This window comes from Antechinus flavipes, chromosome 2, assembly GCF_016432865.1.
Source record: "Antechinus flavipes isolate AdamAnt ecotype Samford, QLD, Australia chromosome 2, AdamAnt_v2, whole genome shotgun sequence".
NCBI lineage: Eukaryota > Metazoa > Chordata > Mammalia > Dasyuromorphia > Dasyuridae > Antechinus > Antechinus flavipes.
In genome coordinates, this window is record NC_067399.1 from 247095856 (window position 1) to 247120108 (window position 24253).

Consider the following 24253-nt stretch of genomic DNA (forward strand, 5'->3'; position numbering starts at 1 on the left):
AGTACTTTTGTGGATATAAACCTGTGCTCATATTTCTTTCACACTTACTCATATTAGGTACATAGGACAAATTCAGTAAGTAGGAATTGTCAATTTTAGTGAATAGATGAAGGCATAGGAATTCTAAGATCACAGATAAGAATTGAAAAATCATTTTACTTCTTTTTTCTTGAAAATGTTACTAAAATAAAAATAACATTGAAAGGTTGTGCTTTGGGCCCTCTGCTGGACAATAATGGCAAATTCCTCTTTGTATTTTTAAAATCACACTTATATGACAGAACCTTCACCAAAAACAAAACAATACCTCAACACTGTTCCATACAGTGCTTATAGAAATTTGATGCTCTGAAATTTCATGGAGTACTTTGTAGAAGTATTTTTAGCTCACGAAGCATATATAGATTTCAGGGTATTTCTATCTTCCTTTTTTCATTTCAGAATATTAACTTCAGTCTCTATTCATGAATTGCCAAATATTTCTAGGATTTCCAATTTCAAAGTATTCTAATGTTTAACATTTTAAATGTATGTAAGTTATAAAATTAATCAAATAAAACTCCTAGTTCATGCAATATATATATAGTATAATACCATATATAGTATAATATAAATAAATGTATGTGATAATTATTCTGATAAAAGGCATAATTTTATAATTGCACACAGTTTATAGACACTATTTAAGTGGTTTTTCTTTTTCTTTCAGCTTTCTAGACAAGATTGATGTAGTCAAACAAAATGAATATACACCATCTGACCAAGTGAGTGAAACTTTTCTTAAAATCAAGGTGCTTTAAGAAATACTTGAAAAAACTATTTGAAGTTGATTTAATTATGAAATGGAACTAAGCAATGTTATAAAAAATGTTTTGGGAGGAGGATGAACATTATGCGGAAATACTGTGATCTACTGAAAATAAGGGCTGTTTTCACTTTTGCCTTTGTATCCATAGGGTGTAGTAGTAAGCAAATAACAAATACTTGTTAAATTTATATTGAGGTAATGAAATGTAATAGGTATCAAATATCTTTTTGTTACTTGATCTTAACTCATACAAAAAACATTCTGTGTAGACTGGTTTTGGTCAATTCTGTATTGTATAATATGGCTATTCTTTTATTTTATTCAAATAACTTATTTGTTTGGAGAAGTGGTGATTAGAGACCTGATAGCCTATCTCTGCCATGCACCTAAGCATACAGTTAATTCATTAAGTGAAAAGGCTACCCAGCATAGAGCATTTGGGGAAAAAAAAAATGCTGGTATTTTGTTGGGGTTTTTTAAGGCATGTAAAACTCTGCATTATTCCATTCTCAAAGATTTTCTACTCAATCCTGAAATTGATTTTCTAAACCTAGCCTTTTAGGCTACATCAAAACATTATTTATTGAAAATGTACTGGAGGTTTCAATAAATTTGATTGACTTACTGATTGGATAATCTTGATGAATTAAGTAAGCATTTAGGGAAATAGAAGACACTATATACAAGTTGGTCATCTCCCCAGGAATGTTATAGTCCCAGTATCAAATATGATATGTAATGTGTTGTAATGGAAAGAGCACAGTGTCCTGGTTCTAATTTTGCCATGGTCAAATGACTTTAGGAATCTCATTTTCTACATCTGCAAATTGAGGGAGTTTGACCAAGTGATCTGAGATCTATTTCAACTCTAACACTCTCTGAGTTTATAAATTGTGTGAGACCTTGAGCAAATCATTGCATTCATCAATTTTCCTTTTTTCCTTCCTTTCTCTCCCTCTTTTTTCTTCCTCCCTCCCTCCTTTTTTCCTTCCTTTTTTTTTAGAGGGGGAAGAGGGAGGGTGTGTGTCCTTCCTAAGCCAAGGAGCAAACTAGATGATGCATATGAAAGGTTTATGTAAACTTTTACACACTATCCAAATATTAGAAGATTTTACCAAGTATAACTTTTTATTTTGGTTTAGTCCAGATAATTTGAAGCATTGTTTATTCCTATAAGAAAATTAAATCAAAATGTTAGATAGTCTAAACAGGACTGGGACAAAAATCTCTAGTGTCTCGCTACTTCAAAAATAAAAAACAAAACTTTAAGGCTAATTTTAAATAAATCCAAATGTCACCTATCTATACCAGTAAACAAAAGCAATAACATAACCAAATCTAAACAATATATAATCTAAAAAAATTTTTAATTTTAAAGCATATTAAATGATTTTAGCAACATATATATGTATGTATACTGATAGTCCAGCTTTAAAATTATTTGTTTCTTTTTTGAATATTAGTGGAGATAAAATCTGCTAGATGATAGGAAAAAAGCCTGTTGGGTTAATGAATTTTCTGTGGATTATCAGAAGGTGTCCATGAGGAGGCATTCTTTCATTAATTGTTATGAAAATCTTAAGAAACTTTATTAGAAGTTGAAGATCACTTCATTATTGAGAGTAATGTTGATCAAAGTTCCAGTTTTTTTGTTTATATAGTTTTTATTTTTTGTCCTTTCCTTGCTTTCAATATTAGTATTTTATATTTTAAACATTTAATTTTGCAATTCCATTTTCATATAAACCATTTTATACTATCATATATTGAAAGTTCATATTTGGAAAGCACTATTTTTTTATTTCTGATCTGTAAATTACATCTTGCTTCAAAAAACATTTAAAACTATATTCTTCATAAATTTATTTTAAACATTAATTAAAGTAGATAGAGTGGCTTAGGTCAGGAAGACCTAAGTTCAAATACTGCTTCTAACACATTTTATCTGTGTGATATTGGGTGAGTCACATCAATTATCATTGACCTAGGCAGCCCTTTAATATTAAAGATTTAAGAACATTTGTCAATCTGCATTGATGTTGAGAGTTTCTATACTTAGAATCCTCTACATCAATAAAAAATCATTATCTGATGCCCCAAAAATGTCAGTTTATCATTATTATTCCTTAACACATGAAGATAAAACTTATAACAGTTTTCTATTTAAATGTCATATATAACTAACCTGAAGAAGATATATCTTCTAAATGTGACCTACAAGAATAAGTTCTAAGATGCTAACATTATATTCACAGCTTTATTTTTTTTCTTTTTAATAAGTTACTATGGTATACTGATTTATTTTTCCCTTTATGTTATGAAAGAAAGAGTAAATTAATGGTTTTGGCCTTGAAGAGAAGACAAAAATAAAAGTAATTTACCTATGTATTGGGCATAAGGGAAGGGAAATCTGTACAAATATTAAATTGAATAGTACTGTTTTTATTCTAAAATTAGTAATTATGTCAAAATATGAAGGCATTTCTAACTTCATTATTTGGCTGAATTCTACAAATAATTTAGGTGAAACTGTTAAGGGATAGTTGAAATAGCTTAATTGGACATAACTGTTAAGCTGTCTTCCCAAACTCCTTTATTTTTCTACTAAGGTTCGGTTTTGCTATGGCTCTTCTGCCACAGTTTAATACTTTTTTCTTACTTTGTCTTATTCATTTTATTGCACATATAAAAACAAGATGTTTATTATTAGTTATGAACACTATTTTTTTTTCTTTGTAATCAGATCTGAAGTAACCATGATATTTATTGTTCTGACTTACTAACTCTCATTTCTGTTTTTAGGATCTCCTCAGATGCAGAGTATTGACATCAGGAATTTTTGAAACCAAATTTCAAGTGGATAAAGTAAATTTTCAGTAAGTGAAAGTGTCACACTTTGATTTCTCCTTTTATGCTTTCCTAATATTTCTAATATTTTACTGACAAGAACTGAAATATGAAGTTCTTAAAAGATTTCTGATAAAAGAAAGTTATAGGAGTTGCTTTTATGTTTTGTGCAACAGCCTGCTTCACAGAGTTGTAGGAAAATGTTTTGTAGAATTTGAAGAACTATAGGAATGTGAGTTATCAATATGAGTAATAGCAAACTTTTTTTTTCCTTTTGGCATATAAATTGAAAAATGGAGGCATATGTCACTTAAAAATGTGTTTCTATCTATGCTAAAATATATGATTATTAATTAATATGTGCTACCAAACAGAAAAGAGAGATGTTTATTAGACATTGTGATGGCATTGGCAATATGGAGTTTGAGATTTCTTTTTATTACTTTGTGAAAAGATCAAAACTATATAAAAATAGTAATTTTAGTCAGTCTAATACTTTTAGATGTTCTATTTCAAAATTAATTTAAAATTGTCTTTATTCAACAAATTCATTAATTCACCAAATATTTGTGAAATAATCCTATTCCTTTATAAAGTAATCATGTCACACAGTGAGTCTTTGCCTCAGTTTACTTTTGAGAATCATAATTTCACTAAACTGTCAGTAACATGAAAACTCCTTGAGGGCAAGAACCCTTTTCATATTTTTTTTTTCATTCCTGGCACCTAGTATCCTTCTCAGCACATAGTAAGTATATAGATATTAATTGAAGTAGTTTATCCTACTTAATTCTTTTCACTTTTAACTGTCAAAAGATGTATTTATACATTACATTTACCTAGAACATGTCTAATGCCCCAAATCTGATCATTCCCATTGTGTCTTTTTATTTATATTAGTGGCCTTCGCTTTTTATTCTTCTATGAAAATTCTAAGCATAGCGTTATAGAACTAGTATTATAAGAAACCTCAGAGGCTATTTTACCTAGCCTCATTTTGCAAATCAGGAAACAGATAGCCAAGTGGGTTAGATGACTTGCCCAAGGTCATAAAGGTAGTAAATGTCAAAGGAAGAATGTGAACATTCGAGTGTTCACTAGAGTGAACACTAGAATACATCAGGGCTCTTTCTACTTGACCTCACTGCTTCCACTCATTTCCAATGCAGCAAAAATTAAAATTATTCTTATAATTGATGTATTCAAAATATTTGCATGTTTGCTTAGGTAAATGACATTTTAAATGATTTCAACGATGTACTAATTAATGACACAGGACAAAAACAATATAGTCCTTGTCCTTAGGAAGCTTATATTCTCTTGGACTTCTAATTAATTCTAATTGTTCTAAGTAGAACACTGATCAGTCATTGAAAATGTTCATCTTGATTTACATAAATTGTAATTGATGAGCTTTTATAGAAAATTATTAAATTAGAAGTTTTCAGTAATTTTTAAATTAATTTTTAAATTAAATATAATTATTTGAATTGTCTCTTCCTGGTTTTAGGACAAATAAGAATATAATATGACGATTGGAAATTATTTTCAAAAACAAGTAGATGAGGCATTGTTTGATATAAACAAATCCATTATTTATTTGTTTCTTTATCTTTATGATCAGATTGTTCTAAATTATACTAGTTTATTTAGAAACTAAAATTTCTTTAGCTTTAGGGAGGAAAAGAAAGGCAAGCTTATGCTTAAACTGAAAAATGTTACTTTTCTAAACACTTTGAATCAGGTATACAAACTTTACTTCTCTTGTTGCTTTAGTGACTTTTCATATTTTAGTCTCTGTAAGTAACTAGATATTTCTCTTCTTTAGCATGTTTGATGTCGGAGGACAGCGAGATGAACGTAGAAAATGGATCCAGTGTTTTAATGGTATGATTTGAAATCAATTCTCTTAAAAATAATTAAGATTTATTTTAATTCCAAATAACCAAAGCTTTTATTTCAATTTCTTTATAGGTTTTCTCTCGAAATAGACTTCTTTATTTGTTATTTTTCCCCCTGTCATGCATGTAATCTACTTTACTTTTAATGTCTTATTTATGAAGATACAGTTTTTGGTTTAAAAAAAAAAAGTGTATTTGGTAGTTGATTGGATTTTAGATATGCTATCATGTGTGATAAATATTACTAAGTCATTTGCTACTTTCATTAAATGTAAAAACTCTTTGAGATCATTTATCTGAGGGCTGTTTGACTCTCCCTAAAAGCAATAAACAAAACAAAATGCATATATAATTACTGTTCTTAGGTAGTTTGGAAGGCTTACCTGACTTAACACTATTTTAGGTAATGGGGGTTAAGGATTTTAGGGAAAGAATTGGAAACATTGCTATTTTACATTCTCTATTCTAGCTATGTTAAATTAGTTCAATATTTGTTCAAGTACACTTTCCTTTTCTTTTTTTTTCCCCCTGAGGCAATTGGGGTTAAGTACTTGCCCAAGATCACACAGCTAGGAAGTGTTAAGTGTCTGAAGTAATATTTGAACTCAGATTATCCTGATTTCAGGGTTGGTGCACTATCCATTGTGGCACCTAGCTGCCCCTCAAGTACACTTTGAAAAAAGGGATTGGGCTCATCTATATTTAATGATCACATATACTTACTGGTAAAGGTGTGCTTTCAAATTGCTGAGCTCTAATGACAGCATTGGGCATTATGGAATAGAAGTTGGGGTTTTTTTTCCCCAAAAGAGTATTTTACAGAGATATTACTATACTGATTTAAATGTTCCCCAAAAGCAACTATTCTAGGTCTTTGGAGTTTGTTTTTTAAACTAATGACAACTTGGTCAATTGAAGTAATAAAGATAACATTTTTTATAATTATTCAGGCATGCTATGTAGATTATTTGAGGACAGTTAAAAACAACCCTAGAGATCATCTAGTATAATTCATAAGTAAACAGGATCTTCTCTACAACATACCCAACCAAATGTTCAGCCTCTTTATAAAGACCTCCAATGCTTGGCTACTTATTACCTCCCTGGTTAGCCCATTCCACTTTGGAACAATTTTCGTTAATTGGTTTTTGGCTCAAGAACAAAATTCTTTGCAATGTCTACCCAGTTTTCCTAGTTCTGCCTCCCAATTCCAAGCAAAACAAATGTTTTTCCAGTACTTAGCACCATGCCTTACACCTAGAAAATGAATAATGAATATTTGAATTGAATTCCTTTTTATATGGACATTTGAATGTTTAAAGGCTATTATACTATTCTCCTAAAGCTATATAGATATAGATATGTATATAAATTAATGCAGCCTAAGACCACATTAGCTTTCTTGGCTGCCTTCTCATATCATATGGCAGGCTAGATGATGTAGTAAATAGATAGTCAGAACTGGAATCAGGAAGATCTAAGTTCAAATCCAGCCTCAGATAATTGCTATCTCTAGGACCCTGGCAAATCTTTTAACCTGTTTGCCATAGTTTCCTCATCTGTAAAATGAGCTGAGGAAGAAAATGGCAACCCACTCCCATATTTAAAAAGAAATGGTCCCAAAGAGTTGGATATGACTGAACAACATACAAATCATACTGTAAACTATATATTCCACTATAATTCCCAGAACTGTTTCCATACTAAATGTTGTCAGCCTATATTCTACTCTATCCTATATATGTAGAGTTGTTTTTAGTTTCTTTACTTAGATATAAAAATTTATACTTGTCCCTATAAGACTTAGGCCACTGTTCTTTCTTTCTTAAAAAAAAAAAAAAAAAAAAAAATCCACAGTCATAAATGTACAAATGGTTACGCCATTCTTCTTGTCATCTACAAATCTGATATTTATGCCATCTGTGACTTAAGGTGATCATTGATAAAAATCTTGAATAATACAGAGCCGAAGTTTTTCCAGGACCATTATAGATCTTACACATAACACACTTAACTAAATTACTACTCCCTGTGTCCTGTCCTTCAAAGATTCCACCTAACTATGCTATTATCTCATTGATATAAGATTATCATAAGAGTCTTTGTCAAATCAGTTGCTAAAATTAAGTGTATACGATGGCAAGAAGATTCTCCTAATTAACCTGACTACTCGTCTAGTCACAAAATAAAATTAAGTCAATCTCAGCATATCTTCTTGAGGAACCCATGCTAGCTCTTAGTGATTATCATTTTCTTTAAATGCCTATGGAACAACTTAATAATACTAACCTCTAGACTTTAGCTAGGAATTGAAGCCACCCTTGTCTGTAATTTGAAGAATCTACCTTTCCCTTTTTGAAAATTGGGGTCACAGTTATCTATCTCCACTCGTAGCATATCTCCTATTCTCCACAACTTTTTAAGGATTATTGATAATAACTCAGCCAAACTATTAGCAAGTTATTTCAGTACTTTAAGACAGAGGTGTCTTACCTCTGTAAGAGGTAAAAATGTAGCCCATAGGCCACATGTAGCCCACAATACTACTAAGTACAGTCTGAACAGAATAAAATGCAATTAGAAAATATTTAATGAAATTAATAAAAATACTATAAAATGTAGATAATGTTAATATGTAGTTTTTAAAGTCAACATTTAGCTCATAAGGATCCTTATGTATAGTTTAATGGCTGTTGTTTTCTATTTGAATTTGACATCAATGTTCTAGGATATTATTTATCCAGAGCTTGGAGATGTGAATTATTTGATACCAACTAGCTATATTCTATAGTAATTTTTTTTTAATTTCCTTGGGTTTCAACTCCTATTAATTTATTTCAGTTTTATGTTTTCTGGTCTGCATATCATTCTCCTTGAAGCAAAAACAGTAACAAAGTAAAACTATGTAATCCTGATTTCTCATTATCATCATCATCCCAAATTCCCTCTGCCATACTCTTATCTCCCTCTTGTCTTGCCCCAAAAAGTTAAGAAAGCTTGTTTTGTTTTCTTTGTTGTTTATTGCTACATCTTGATTTCTTCCCACCCTTAGTGGACCTGAAAGTATTCTTACAACATAGCAACACTCTTTTGTATTAATTATTAACTGAGATTAGTTACCCTTGTTTCCATCTTAAGAATATAACCTTTTAAAATACAAATTGGTTTATAAGTTTCTTATGTCTCTTTTCCCTTTTTAATATCTTCCCTATGCTATTCTCTCAGACATCCTTTTTTATTCATCATATTCATTTATGTTTGTATCATCAGAATTTGACTTTTCAGAGCATTCCCTCTCCCCTGAGATTTCCCTCTAAAATTTTAGGATTAGAATCTTTTTCTGAACACTAAAATCTTGTCTCATAGTCTTATAGTGCACCATATACTATCTATCACAAACCACACAATAGTGTGTTCATTTGCTTTAGGAAATATTTGAATAGTTGAAGAGTCCCATTACTATTAATACCTTTAGCCAGACTTGTTATCTGTTTCTGGAATTCATTAACCGTCTTCTGTTTTTGGCTATGTAGATGAAAGCTGCTTAAACTGTGGATCATGACCCCATGTGGCAGGTCACATAGGGAAATTATGGGTTATTATAAGTAAATGTTTGATTTGTATACCCATATACCTATATACCTTGTATACCTAGGTTGGCATAAAAATTTCTCAGGAGAAAAGAGATTGTGAGTGGAAAAAGTTGAAGTTGGAGATCATAGATCTCTCGCAATAGTAGTTTCATTTTTCCTACCACTGAATCTCACCTGAATGTTTCTGTCATCTTTCTCCCTCTCTGGTTTATGGATTTTCTCACATGGTTATCTCTTTTGATAAAACTATTTCACTATGATTTTGTTTGGAGGCAGCTGTTAAAACAGATGCCACATTCCATGCCAAAAGTGAATACATTTCAGGAGAATAGGATATAGTTGATAGAAATGATGTAATTAGTTTTGTGGTGAAAATGAAAATGTTTTAAACTTTTTTTAGGCTTTTTTTTTTTTAAGCCTATGAAGGAGTCTGAAATTTTACTACATTGAATACAATTTCATTTTTTATATTTATCAAATATATATCTAGCCTCACTGAAATTAGATAATTAGAGAGCTATTAGAATAGTTTCACTATTCATTTCTTCAGTTCCTCCTCAAGGCACCATGCTAGACAAAAAAGGATACCTTCACAAAGCATATTAGATAGATAGATAGATAGATAGATAGATAGATAGATAGATAGATAGATAGATAGAGATTGATATATTGACATATTGACATAAGTATACAATATCCAGGTAAAATGTTATAAATCTTATGAGAGGAAATAATATAACATTATGAGAATTTAGAATATGAATAGATTGCTTCAGACTGCAGGGATTCAAAGGATTCATAAGGAAGTAACATTTTTGGCTTGGATCTTTAAACATGATTAGAACCTCACTATCGAGGTACTTCAAGAAAAGGTAGCAGTAAGCCATAACCCAGAAATAAGAGAGATCCCAGCATGATTGAGATATGTCATGTTTAGATCGTAGGGAACATGATGTAGAATATTAAGAGATAAAGTTGAAGAGATCAGTTGAAGTCAGATCATAAAGTTCTTTTTAATTGCCATGATAAAGAATTTAAATTTTTTTTTTTTTTTTTGTAATCAAGGAGTTTTGAAGTTTTGGGTAACCAATAGAAGCCAATGAAGCTTTTTTTTAATTTTCAATTCCACAAATACCCTTCCCAATAAACATTCTGTATAAAAAGTAAAACAGAAAAACAGGATTATATGCAAAAATATCTTAATAATATAAAACTTATCATTGAAGACTTTTACAAAGTATCTACAAGAGAAATCTTTCCTGGAAAGACACAGTGGTCCCTTTATAGATATAGATTACTTCTGTATTAGTCATGTTCAATGATGAATGCATTTACACTCATTTTTTTCATTTGTCTTGCTTCATTATATTCTTTGTGTAACCCTGTGTATTACCTTTTTTGGGGGGGAGGGAGGTTCACTCCCCTTCATTGCATCCAGTGCTAAACACTTTTCCCCAAAGTATCTTTTCCTGAGTGGTGATTTTTAAGTAGTGATTTTGTTCTATTCTCTTTTTCTTCCTTGAAAAACTTTTTTTCTTTATATTCTCTTTTTTTCTTGCTTGCTTTTAGCCACTTATTCTAGCTTTCTTTACAGTTTGCTTCCATTTCTACTCCATTCTTCCACCACTTTGTATTTCCATGGGGTGTTTTTTAAATTCTTATCCATAAATGACCATAAAGTATTTTCAAATTCAGGTCAGCTCCTTTTAGATTGGTTCTCAAAATTTAAGCTTTTCCAAGAGTTTGTATATTGAAGTAATAATAATTATTGTATTTCTCCTTATCTAGATGTGACTGCTATAATATTTGTGGTGGCCAGCAGTAGCTACAATATGGTTATACGAGAGGACAATCAGACCAATCGACTTCAAGAAGCACTAAACCTCTTCAAGAGTATCTGGAACAACAGGTTCATGAACTAAACTACTCATATCATCCAATGTTTCACCACAATATTTAGATAACTAAATTTTGTAAACCATGGGATTTCTGGTTTTGATATAGTTTGCTTCACCTTCATTTTATATTCATTTAAATACCAAATATTCCCTTTGACAGTCTGGTGACACTTCTGGACTCTTTCCCAGAAGAATATTTTTGAATTATACAAAATAAAATCCACAGTATTACAAAGGAAATCAACTATATTGAAATAAAGTTCCCATTTTTTTAAACCCTGAAATGGAGGCTAATAGATTATAAATTTGACAAAATTTAACTAAAGCCTTTTAAAAAAAAAATGAAGGGAATGTTCCTTGCAATGAGATTGAGGATACATACAATAAAATATTTCACCTTTGTTCAGATGTGAATATATGATTTGAATAAATGCATTTTATTAATACCTGCCAGCTATCTAACAAAATTTTTGGGCTTCAATTTTTGGTAGGTGGCTACGGACCATTTCAGTAATTCTGTTCCTGAATAAACAGGATTTATTAGCAGAGAAAGTTTTGGCAGGGAAATCTAAAATTGAGGACTACTTTCCAGAATTTGCTCGCTACACTACACCAGATGATGGTAAGATTTTCTTCCTGAAATTGACATTAGCTATTAGAAGGCAATTTGGTCAGTCTTTTGTTTCCTAAAGTTATATGTTTTTTGTTATGAATCTAATTGTTAAGTATTCATATTGGAAATCTTAATTAAATCCTCACCAGAATTATTTTATATGTTTGTGTGAAGTGTCACAAAACATTATTTAGTTAGACATAAGAAATGTATTACCATCTTACTATTGCAGTGCCCAGACTATTGCCACATTTTGTTAGACTTCTGAAGGCTTCTATAATTCTTGAATGGTAACAACATTATAAATCAGTTGACCACAGCTAGCAGGGAAGAGAGAGGGAGTATGGATTTGTGATTTCTTCAGCATAGGAAACTCAGGATGTTAATTTCCCTTTGCCAATATATATCAGTAATAAGTCTGTAATTTAGAGTTATAAATTGTTGCTGGGTCACCTGGTAATTAATGGCTTACACATGGTCACTCATATATATCAAATATAAAATTGAAACTTAGGTCTTCCTATCTCCAAAGACAGGTCTCTATTTACTGTACCATCTTGTGTCTCCAACCCAGTCACAAACCTGAGGTATAATGTTTCACTTATTTATTTCAGGTAAAATAATAAAAATGTTAAGAAAATAAGTAGGTCGTTCCCATTAGAAATAAAAAAGTAACAAACATGACCATATTGTAGAAAAATTACTTTGTTGGGGCCATGCCCAAATATTTTACTTTCTATGAAATTTTCTCTTCGTTGCAGAATAATTGATATATATGATTTGTGATATGTAATAAATTTATGGATTTCAAGATCATAAATGCATTGAAACTGTTGCCTTACTATTGTATGATTTGACAAGATTTTTCCCCCCTTCAATTAGCAACACCTGAGCCTGGTGAGGATCCCAGAGTTACAAGGGCCAAGTATTTTATTAGAGATGAATTTCTTGTAAGTATGACATCATTTTCTCTTATGTAATTTAAATTTCACAACACGATTTTATCTTTGGGAAATCACTATACCAATCTTTAGCTTTATTAATATATAATGTGGTCTTCGTAGACTGTTATTATTAACAGTTGAATAAAGTAGATGCAACTAAGTAGCCATGAAAATAATTATTAGTATTTATAATAAAGAAAATGTTTGCCCTATAAATTATTTAATGAGACTGTTGGTTTGTGAAGGAGGACAATTGTGTCTAATAAACTGAGATTGAATATGAGTGACTTTGTTTGGGGGTGAAGTTATTTGTTTACAAAAAAAGCAATAAAGATTTCTAGTAAGATTTTTTTCATGATTTTGCAGTTAGAATTATGTTGGCAAATTTTATGAGTAACATGATTTATATTTCTAGAAACAGTATTTGAAGTAAAAAATATTATTTAGACATTTGGATGAAAAATAAATATCTAAAGGGGCAATAGAACATTTAAGAACTATATAAGGCAAAACCAGGTCTCTAATTATCAGTAATCACTAAGGGGAGAAATTGCCAAAAATTCTTGAAAATGGTGATTACCCTGGAACTTCTATCTGCTTGCTTTAAGAATATGTTCAACTTATTTCTGTGTTTCATAGGATCAATGGTTTCATTTATTTCACCTCTTCCTCCCCTAATGCAGATCACACATGACCTCTTATCCTGTATAATTCTTGCCTGTGTTCTTCCATAAATATATCATGTGATTTCCATTCCCTTATACCTCCTAGCAGATTTGCCTATTTAATTCAATTTCTTATAGGCTATTATTAAAGTTGATTTGTATTTCCTGTTTGTGTACTGACTGAACTTAGCATCAAACAGTCCCAAAGCATCTTAACTGATAAGCTAAATAAGAAGTCAGTATGTCTGCGCCTATGTGTCTGTGTCTGCGAGCGAGAGAGAGAGACAGAGCCAAAGACGAGATGAGAGAGAGGAGAGAAAGCATGCAAAAATTGACAATGTGAAAATTGACTGTTTATGTTCCTACACTATCATTTAATATCATGCATTGATTTTTCTCTTTATTCTTAGAGATTAGAATTCATTCTGTTGTTTGTGCTGTCCCCACAGTTTTCAGAAATATCAAAGTTTTTCATTGTTGCATAAAGTCATGGAATTTAATATATTTGCTTATTCTGATATAATCTTGTTTACTCCTCCAGAGAATCAGCACAGCAAGTGGAGATGGAAGGCACTACTGCTACCCCCACTTCACATGTGCAGTGGATACAGAAAATATCAGAAGGGTTTTCAATGACTGTCGGGACATTATTCAACGGATGCACCTTCGTCAATATGAGTTATTGTGATGGAGAGCACTTTTCCCTGTGTTTTGGACTCCTTAATACTCATGTTAAAACAAAACACAAAACAGATACTTGCCCACATAGGGTAGAAGAGAATTGATGCAGTCACCCTCCAATTTGCACCCTTGCCTTTTTTCCTTGCTGGACAATAGCAGACTTTTAGCTTGCTTCTGTCTCCCTTGGACAGTTTTTAAATGGCCAGCCAAATAGGCTATTTCCACCTGGGTTCCCTAACATTATTACCGGCAACAGAATCAAATAACAAATAAAGCCCTGAATGTGTGAAGCACCATAAAGGATTGGGGAATAATAAAACTTAAAACACATACACTCACATACATACATACACATGTGCATACACATGGAGAGAAAAATATTTGGTAATATAACATCATTATGGGCAAACTCATAATACCCATGATTTCAACTTTTTATCCATTCACTGCATCAGATGAGAGAAGGTGCCAAGTTACAGACCAAGTTTGAAGAAAGACACCCAAGTTTGGTTCTCTTTGAACTGTAATGTGGCTTTGAACGGAAATACTGACAATTCAACAGCAGAACTAGTGCAAAAACTTACTGCTACCTTTCAAAAGGGTATTTTTAAATCCAGCTTTGGTGGTCTTAGGACAACCTCGGACATTATTATTTGAACTGCATACAGCCTGTGATTGCAGAGAGCTCACCACACACTGTTTTCGGTTTGTCCACTGATGATCCTGTCTGCTATATATAAAAATCATTAACTGGACAGTTGTCCTCACAGGTTTTTTTCCTTCCCTTCTTCTTCTCCTCCTTTCTTCCCTTCCCCTCATTTTTTTTTATTTTACTGCTGGATTATTATTCTTGTACAGACTGTAAAATGTATTATTTTGTACAACTTTACTGAAAAAAAAAATAACTTGTAGAAGATCTTTGTGCCTTGATTATGGCTGTACCTGTAAAATGAGCTAAGATGTAAGTATGTTTGATTGCGCTGTACAGCTTTGTCAACCCTATCTGCAGCATTAGCTCATGGTAGGGAAATTTATCTGTAGTTTAGTTTTTCTGGTTTATAAAAGAAGGAAAAATACTGTTTAGTTTTAAAAAAAAAGTACAAATTGTGCAAACTTAACCACTTTAAAAGTGAGGTCTTCAACAAGTGACCAGATGTCGCAGCATCATGCTTTTTAATTTTAGCTTTAACTCATTTAAATCTCTATCCAAATGCAAAACATGGCTTGTTTCTACATAAACCAAATTTTGCTACAAATTATAAATGTTAGTCTTTGGTCATTCATAGTCCTTTTTGCAACAAAAAAGAAAAAAAAGAAAAAAAGAAACACAAAGGCATTGTGCAGGTATGGTGACCCTCTGTAGACTGGGCAGAATCCCCACCAACCTCCACTAGACTGAGTGGGCAAAATACTATAAAAATGACAAGGTGTACACAGCCCTTGTATTTGGCCACTGAATTCCAGTTGCAAATGACATTTTTATTTCTCTTTTAATAAAGAGATACCTTAGAAATGTTTGTTTTTATATTAACTATATAAGTAGCTTAAAAGTGAAAAGATGTGTGGATTTTTCTTAAACTTGAATAATTTATGCAAATTATATGCTTAGAACAACATGTGGTACAGTAAAAAGAAAAAAAGAGCAAAAATCACTGTAGCAATAAGAAAGCATGTAATTTTAGTAACTACTACACTGCTTTATATTTTATACCTAGGTGTTTTATGTCTCTGTGAGTGTTACTTTTTCATGTGTCTAAACCTTCATGTACAATCTGTACAGTCAAGAATTACAGTTGTAATATCCGATTTAGAACAGTGTTAGCCTATATTACTTAAAAACTCCAACAAACCCAAACCAATCTGGATTTTAATGAAGTGAATTTAAAACTTGCCTCTTTAGATTTTTCACCAATATTTGTTTGGGGGAAGAAATTCAGGTTACATGAAAATCTGGTTGCAGTCAATGTTTATATGAATAGATTTACAACAGCCAAATACTGGTTTTCAGAAGTCTGTTGTTTAAAAATTGTCACCATTTAAATTAGTATGATTTTTGTTGCTAAACTTCTGTCCCAGTCTAGTTCTTGATTTGGTAGTATTTGTCTTGACTCCTTTTATCCAAGTAATGAGTCTTGGAAATGTTCAGGGCAAAGATAAATACTTTTGGAAAATTGCCCCCAATCTATGCGTGTGATAGTTGATGTGCTTTGAACAGTTGTTTGTGTAGTTTATAAATTCAAGGAAAAGCTGCTGCATGAACCTCTAAAGTGACAGAAGATCTTGAGGTACAGGATTGCTGTGCACTAAAGAATGTATCCAGTGCCTGTAGTTTTTAAGAATTAGGGAAACTTAATAGGCAGAAGTGGGACCTTAGAGGAAAGTTTTTAAAAATAAGCCTTAATTTTTGTTACCACAGCCAAAAACCTTGAATCATAGTGCCAAACTTTTTAAAACTTTATTTAAGTGTTAAAGATATACAGAGTGTTAAGCGTGTATTCAAACTTCTGAAAAGGCAACAAAGTTAATCATGTTTTTGATTATCATGAAATATGAGAAAAGATAAACCGAAAAACTGGATTCATCATTTTGCAAATGGTTAAGGAGAGTACCTATTATAAAGAAGTAACCATGACATTTGATATTGAAAACAACAAAAAAAGAAACCTTTGTAGGCAAATCTTAATGCTAGATGATGATGTTTATTTAAAAAATGTTTTCTCTGTCCCGTCCCACCCCATTTTTGTGTGAAGAAAGGCATATTTTCCAAAGGGTATGGATTGTATGATTGTATACTGTTAGGTTTTTTTTTTTTTAATCAGTCATGCAGTTTGTTGGCCTAGTAACAAGCCTTTTAAAAATAACTCTTCTTTCTTTTTTACTACCCTCTTAAAAAGATGAATCTTTAAAGCTTATTCTTTAGCAACTTGGTGGGGGGTTTCTGTCACAAATTTTGTGACCATTGATTTGCTAATATCATATTTGAACCATTCCAATGTAACACTTTCCCATATTTTCTTAGACCTAAGTTTTTTTTCCTTTCTATTTATTTATTTTTGATTTCTTATTTTCATAATCAAGGACCTTTATCTTTCCGTCTCAGTCCCCCATCTTTGACCTTCCAGACAAGAGTTTACTCATTCTATTCAGTGTTCATGATGCTGAAGTGTAAGATACCTGCAAATGTAAACACTACCACTTTTAATAATAAAAAATATAGGGACACATTTGCATTGCTATAGTATAAGGTTGTCAGCATTTCCATGATAAATCCTTAAGTGGTCTGTCTATATCTTGGCACTTAATATTTTTCTCCAAGCCAAAATTTAGTTAATACAAAACCTTGACTCAGGAGTCATTTGTTTTTGTTTTGTATTTTGGGATAGGGAATGAATATCAATTTTCAACCAAAACTGTTGGTTCGGTTTTAAGTTATACAACTGTTTTGTTTAGGGGTTGGTTTAAAAAAATAATAACCAGAATAATAATAATAATTATTGGTTCCAAGTTGCTTTTTGACACTTGTATAACTCAAAAACGGTTTTGTTTTTAGGGGGAAAATGACACTTGGCAAACAATTACTTATAAATATGATCTGATCACTTTGGGGTATTTTTTTGTGAAATAATAATAAATGGTAGAGATGTTGTGGTTTCAAAGTCAGCTACTGTCATTTGCAGTAACTTATTTCAGCCAAAGTTTCCAAGGGTCTTTTATGATATGATTTTAAATACATGTTAGAATCATAGTACTATGTTAGACAAATGGTTGTCTATTCATACTTTAAGAGAAAGAAAGAATTCATGGCCTAAGAAGAAACACTTCCATTGTTGACCCTGAGAGCTAAAACTAAACTTGCCAAAATGTAGTTGTTGGCTCTTTCAACTTGAGAAAACAGGAATTATTGCTAACATGTTATTTAAACAATTAAAATTGCATATATTTCAAAAAATACATTGGTAGGATTTTTTGAGTTAAACACCTTTTATGTTCACACTTAGAAAACATAGACCCACATTAAAAGCACTAGGAAATAAGTATTTTATTAAATATGTAATATTTGCATTTTATATTTCCATGATGTTTGGCTGAAAGATGAAAATGTTTATGTGGGTTTACAATTTGAAGATTTAAGATCTTGCACATTCTGCTTTACTCTTAATTTAATCATCAAAATAGATTTTGTTTCTCTATGACTTTAAAATTCACAAAAAATAATTTCATAATTTGAAGTTTATGGTGTTAGATTTAACATTTTTTAATTCAAATCACAAATCAAATTCTCAAGCTGTATAGTCACAGATTCATAGACCACTATCAATATTTTGAGGGGGGACCATTAAACCCTAAACACCTGAAACATTTCAAAAGGAAACATTGGTTCTTTTGACACATTACATATAAAAAATTGAGCATGGTAAACAGCCCATTAAATATTGATTTAAAAATTTTGGTACTGGACTCTCCACCTTGATGGTGTTATCAAATACAATAAGTTCCTCATAAAATAACTTAGTTGTTAAGATCTGAAAAATATACTGTAAGATGTTATACTTTCAAAAACATTTTCTGGATAACACTGAGAATAGCTTTTTGTGAGTGTTAATCATTATGGGATTGGTATACTGATAGAAACAGTGGACTGGAATTCCATTTATATAGTTTAACGAATATTAGACTGCAGTCCCATTTTCATTCATTTGGAAAGTAGCATATTGGAATTATTTGAGATGCAAGTGGCTTTATAGAAGTCGTGGGCTTTGATTTTTTTTTTTTTCTTATGTTAAGGATGTACAATACAGCCTTAAGATCATTTATGGTATATCCTACATAGTTTCTGTGGAAATTCTAACCTCAATTTTTTTCATTGCTTCCACTTGAAAGTGAACTGCCTTCTTATTTGCTTATTTGTTATGATAAATATGCCACATTGGAGATCTGTGGAGCTTTTGCTGTAGACACCGAAGAGCCAAATTTATCTGGATTAATTCTTAAAGTCATTTCATCACTCTTCCTTCCTCTCCCATCCCCCTCCATTTTTCCTGTACTATTTTATTTGGATGTTTAGATTACTGTGGATAATAGGTTTCAAAACAAATATAATGCAATGATTCTTAACTTTTCTTGATACTCTGGTGAAACCTGTGGACTCCTTACAATATTTTTTTTTAATGCCTAAAATAAAATACATAGATAAAATAATCAATTGCATTGAAATACAGTTATGAAGATATTTTTAGTAGGCTCACAGATACCAAAAGAATTCCTGATTTAAGGTCAAAAGCATTCATACAAGACATCTGATAAAGATGGTTTTGGTCCCTCACACCCCCCAAAAAGTTGGCATGAATGAAAATTTATCAACAATTTTGGACAATGTTATGAAAATACACATATTGTTCCCACTCTAGGAGTCCACAGAAATTAAATTTAAAGGGGAGGCTACAATGATAACCTTAACAAATCTATTCATAGTTTCCTAGAAGGATCAGGATGCAAGTCCAAAATGTTGGCTTTACCTGTTCTAACCTAGTCTTTAAGAAATTGGGGGTTTATTTTGGGAACTAATTTTTCTGGCTTCATTATTGCTACATTTGCCAACAGGTAAATTTCCAACATATTCCAATTATATTAGAGAATTGATGGAGGTATTTTTATGTTTCTTGGCTACTTTCTTATTTTTGTCACAAATAATCTGTAGTAAAGAAACAGCAGACCAAAATCTGGCAAAAACAGAACAAGAAGATCTGGGGAAGAACAAAGGAAAATTGAAAATTGCAAGTAAAATGATTCTACTTTTTTCCTGGATACAAGGAAAGGGGTAGACTCCCCAAAGTTAGTTGACCCTATTTTGTATCACTTAAGAAAATATTCAAAGAAAAATGGGGACAGTACACTATAAAGTAACTACAAAAAAATTTACACGGTGTTGAAGTTAGAAAACATTGCAGTAAAGATTGAGTATCCTTTTCTGTTATTCATTCTTCCTTTATTCTCTGAATTACTTAGCATGTTTTACAAATCATTAGGAAAAAGTTTCCATAATGATACTACTGGAAATTAGAGTAAACTGTCAGTGAAAGCATTTTAAGACTGTTCTTTAATGTTATGCTGTTTATAAATATAATTTAATAGCATTTAGCAAATATCTTGAAGAGCCATTAAAATGACATTACATTTTGTAATCAGTAGCTATATAAGACTTTCCCTCTATTTTGTCTTTGCTTCCCAATTAGTATCTGTGCTACAAAGTCTGAAGTGACAAAATTCTGTTTTTGTCACAACTCTTAAGGTCATAAAGTTATGCTCTACAGCTTTGGGAATCTACAACCAGATCTCATAATACTACATTATGGCTATTTTTTGTTCTTTACTGCAGATTAAATTTCTTAGGGCCATCACTTTTAAATGATCAAAGAAATAGTGTTGATCTAAATAAAACTGATGAGGTGAAAATGGAAAAGTGGATCAAAAAGAGTAAATTTTGAAGAAATAATAGAATAGGCTTTCTCAGATGAGAAAGTTATTTTCAATAAGAATGTTTAGAGATTCCTATTTGTCATATGCAAAATGTGTCACATGCTCAAGCTACTTAACCCCTTCCTCTACCCCCAAAAGGAGAATATTTATTGGAAGCTTAAAATCAAAAAGTGTAGCTTAAATTCAAACAAGCAGCATTAATACCAATATACTAACAAAAAGATATTAAACTTTAAACCATAAAATTGTGGGTCATAGAAGACACTTACTAGGAAATTATCCTATTTATAGTTCCACACTATTTCAATTTGAAATAAGCATTTTCATTAGAAATTATCTTTTTATGATAGGTTCACATACTTTTATACCACTTTGAGCAATAAAGTAAAGCTGCATTGTTATTTTAACCTTTGCCTTAAAACATTTTTAAAAAATGATGCCTAGAAAACCTTATGAACTGCCTTTTGGGGGGGTATTAAGATTTCATTCAACTAAGGTTAGACTATATCATGAAACTGCTTTTCCCAGCTTTTTTCCAGGAAATCATTTACTAAATAAAAGCTTTTAGTGTTGTTCATTTCATCTATAAGAAAGTAAAAGTATTTTATGATGCCATAACAATTGGAATAAAGAAACTAATATATGCAATTTCAATTTAGAGTTATTTTGTTAACGTATATACAAGGCTAAATTAAACGAGTTTTCCTGATAACAGATCAATCGATTGGTTTGGGCAGAAGAGGTGAAAAAAAATTATTCAAAATAATTTCTCATTAATCTGAACTGTGATATTTAATTTTTTAAATGTCGGTACTTCTCAAATTGAGACATTTAAGTGAGTTTATTTTTATCTTTGATGGATTTTGTTTTGGTTGATTCAGCATGCTGATAAAATTAAATATATGTATCATGCTAGACTTGATTTTTCTCACATGTTTAGTTTTCCCTGTAAAACTATGAATGGTTTTTCACTATGATAAGAAAAATATTTCAAAATAGTATTACATGTAGGTTAATTTAATGTTATATCTGTTAGTATCCTTGGTTAAACAAAAATATGAAGAGTCATTGTATTTTATGTATTTCAGAGCCAGATCTAATACCTCTCCTAATGTCTTAAAGTTTGGTTTTGATCTTGAGCAGAATTAAATTAACACATATTTAGAACAGTTATGTTACTTTCAATATGTTCCTGAGCTGCTTAAGTTAAAACAGAATGGGAAAATAATATAAGTAGGCTTTCTGTGTTGTTTGTGTCATTATGTAAGGACTTAACTTAGCAAATCCATTAGATTTACTTGAATGAATTTGGAGATTAAAGAGTTGTAAAAATCAGTATGTTTTAAGTAGAATTTTGGCATTTCTGTGAATTAGTCTGGATCACTGACAAAGAATAGGTTTTTCTGTGTGACTCTGGATACTGGTTCTTTTCTTGACCTGAATACCACTGTGTATGTATGGTGTCTTTGTGAAATTGTGTTTGGGATACTACCTTCTCTTATATTGCTACATTCTAATAGGACTGTTTCTTTACCTGTGTTATCAGTGCTGCTTTTAAAAAAAAAAAAAAAAAGGTACTATAGCTTCAGTTTGGTACAGACATCCAAGTTCTTTGCTGTCATGACTCCTAAAAGATATCAATTATATTCAAAATTAATCCTTACAATCAGAGATCTGAGCCAGATAATGGCTAAAAATCTGCATGAGCATCATCTAAAAATTTGATTTGCAAATAAGTTCTCAAATATTCTTAAAACTATCAAAAAATCTTGGAAAATATATATCAGATGCTACATAATTCAATCTATTCTTGGAAAGATTTGGATACAATATATTCAAAAGCTGGTTGGTCATTCATTCAATCTTTTCTTGAAGACTTAGAAAAACTTGGGGTAAGGAGGCTGGAGAGGAAAGTAGAAAAGCACTGGCTTTTAGGGTATATTTCATTTGGTTCTAATTATTAGAAAGTTTTTTTTTTTTTTTTTTTACATCAAACCTAAATTTGACTCTACAGCTTCCATCCAGTATTCTTCTTTAAAAAAAAAAAAGGCTTTCATTTCAAAAGATTCTTATCATTCTTTCTAACTTTATCAAAGCCCCCAAAGATCTTTTTTTAAGTTTTCTCATAGAAGGCATCCATTCACCACTTATGATTTACAATGTACAAAATACTATAATGAGACAAATTATTTGCACAGTGGGACAAAACTAGTTAGATTTGGGGACCTTAAATCTACTTTTAATAAATATTTCCTCCTTTAAAAAAAAATGAAAGAGGTCATTTTTAGCAATCAGTCAAAAGAGTTTGAATTTCATGTTTCATTTTTAAAAGTTGTATGTCTTATTTTGGTTACCAATTTGTACCCCAGAATCCCTTAAAATCCTAGCAGAATTTCAGCTCTGATGAGGTTACTAAAAGAGATCTGCTTATGTTCTGTCATCGTATATTTGTTCTGTTGAAAAGCTGAATTATATATATGGTAAATCTAAAAACCATTTATTCTGTCTGTAGCACTGCTTACTCTGGAGAAATGATATATAAATATTATCAACATCAAAATTTTGTTTTTAGGTTTGGGATAATCTGCATCATTGGAAATAGTATAATGATAAAAAGATCACATAATTGAAGTTATGTTTGATGGAAATTCCAGATCAGCTAGAATTTTTCTTAGAGGAAATTTTTTAAATTTATTATGTATTTTAAATTATAAAAGTTAATTCAGGCACTCTGCAATTCTTAATACAAATTTACAGATTTCAAGATGTCTAAAATTTTCTACAACCCTCTCTTTAAGCCTCCTATCAAATCTAATATTTCACCTATTTTAGTGAAAATCAGGACCATTCTTCATCAGCTCCCTGACTTCCCTAAAACTCTGATACCTCTCATTACCATTCCTCTTTTCATTTGCTATTCTCTAATGCAGGGGTGGCCTTTGTCAATTACAGCCTCAACTTTATGCTTTTGATCTCATCCCCCTCATTCTGTCTCTACCAAGAGATTGTCCCTTCAGTCATTCCCTTTGCCTGATCTTAAATCTTTCTCTATACCTACAAACCTACTCAAGACTTTTCTTCCTGCTCTTAAAAACCTTCATTTAACCCTATCATTCTTGCTTTCCTATCATTTTTATCTTCTTTTCACAGCCAGACTCCTAGAAAAAAGCCATCTATTGTTTTTGCTTCTCTGCTTCTTGCAGAAATTGCTATTAGCAAGGATATAAGAGGATGTCCTCTTAGCTACTAAATCTAAAGTCTTTCTTAGTACTTATCTTTCTTGGCTTACTCTTTCAGCTCTTAACATTCATCTATTTTGATTCTCTTATGCATAGGATCGCACTTCAGGTTCCTTTGCAGGCTTTCCACCATCCTATGCATGGCTGTCCCCAAGGCTTTTTTCTGGGCCTTCCACTCTCTGTTTCTCTCGGTGATCTCATCAGTTCTTAGGAGTTCACAATTATCATCTTTATTAATATGACTCCTAGACCTACATAATTTCTCTCCTGAGCTTCAGACCTACATCATCAAATGCCTGTTAAATATCTCTATTTGTATATAGTACATTCTAACTCATTATCTTCCCTCCCCTTACCCTCTCAAAAACTTTGTACTTCTGTTGGAGGCATTCTTCCAGTCAATTAAGTTCACAAACTCAGTCATCTTTAACTCTTTCCTCACTCTCATCTTCCATATGCAATCAGTTGCCAAGTCTGGCCATTTCTGTATCCAACTCATATCCTTCAACTATCTTCTACACATTTGGTCACACTATAGTTCAGACCATCATCTCTCTCTTGATCTGTTCAACAGCTGCCAAAATACT

The 24253-nt window shown here is 31.3% G+C and overlaps 1 protein-coding gene across 3 annotated transcripts in view; it reads left to right on the plus strand.

Annotated features, from left to right (window-relative positions):
- The window catches only part of GNAS (GNAS complex locus), a 292099-nt gene extending 274489 nt beyond the window's left edge, over nt 1-17610 (plus strand). For all 3 annotated transcript variants that reach the window (XM_051976658.1, XM_051976659.1, XM_051976660.1), the window contains exons 6-12: nt 710-764; nt 3611-3684; nt 5484-5542; nt 10938-11058; nt 11539-11669; nt 12543-12610; nt 13811-17610. In XM_051976658.1, the coding sequence (XP_051832618.1) occupies nt 710-764; nt 3611-3684; nt 5484-5542; nt 10938-11058; nt 11539-11669; nt 12543-12610; nt 13811-13957 (655 nt within the window). In that variant the 3' untranslated portion in view covers nt 13958-17610. The remainder of the gene's footprint in view (nt 1-709; nt 765-3610; nt 3685-5483; nt 5543-10937; nt 11059-11538; nt 11670-12542; nt 12611-13810) is intronic.
- Nucleotides 17611-24253: the final 6643 nt, after the last annotated feature.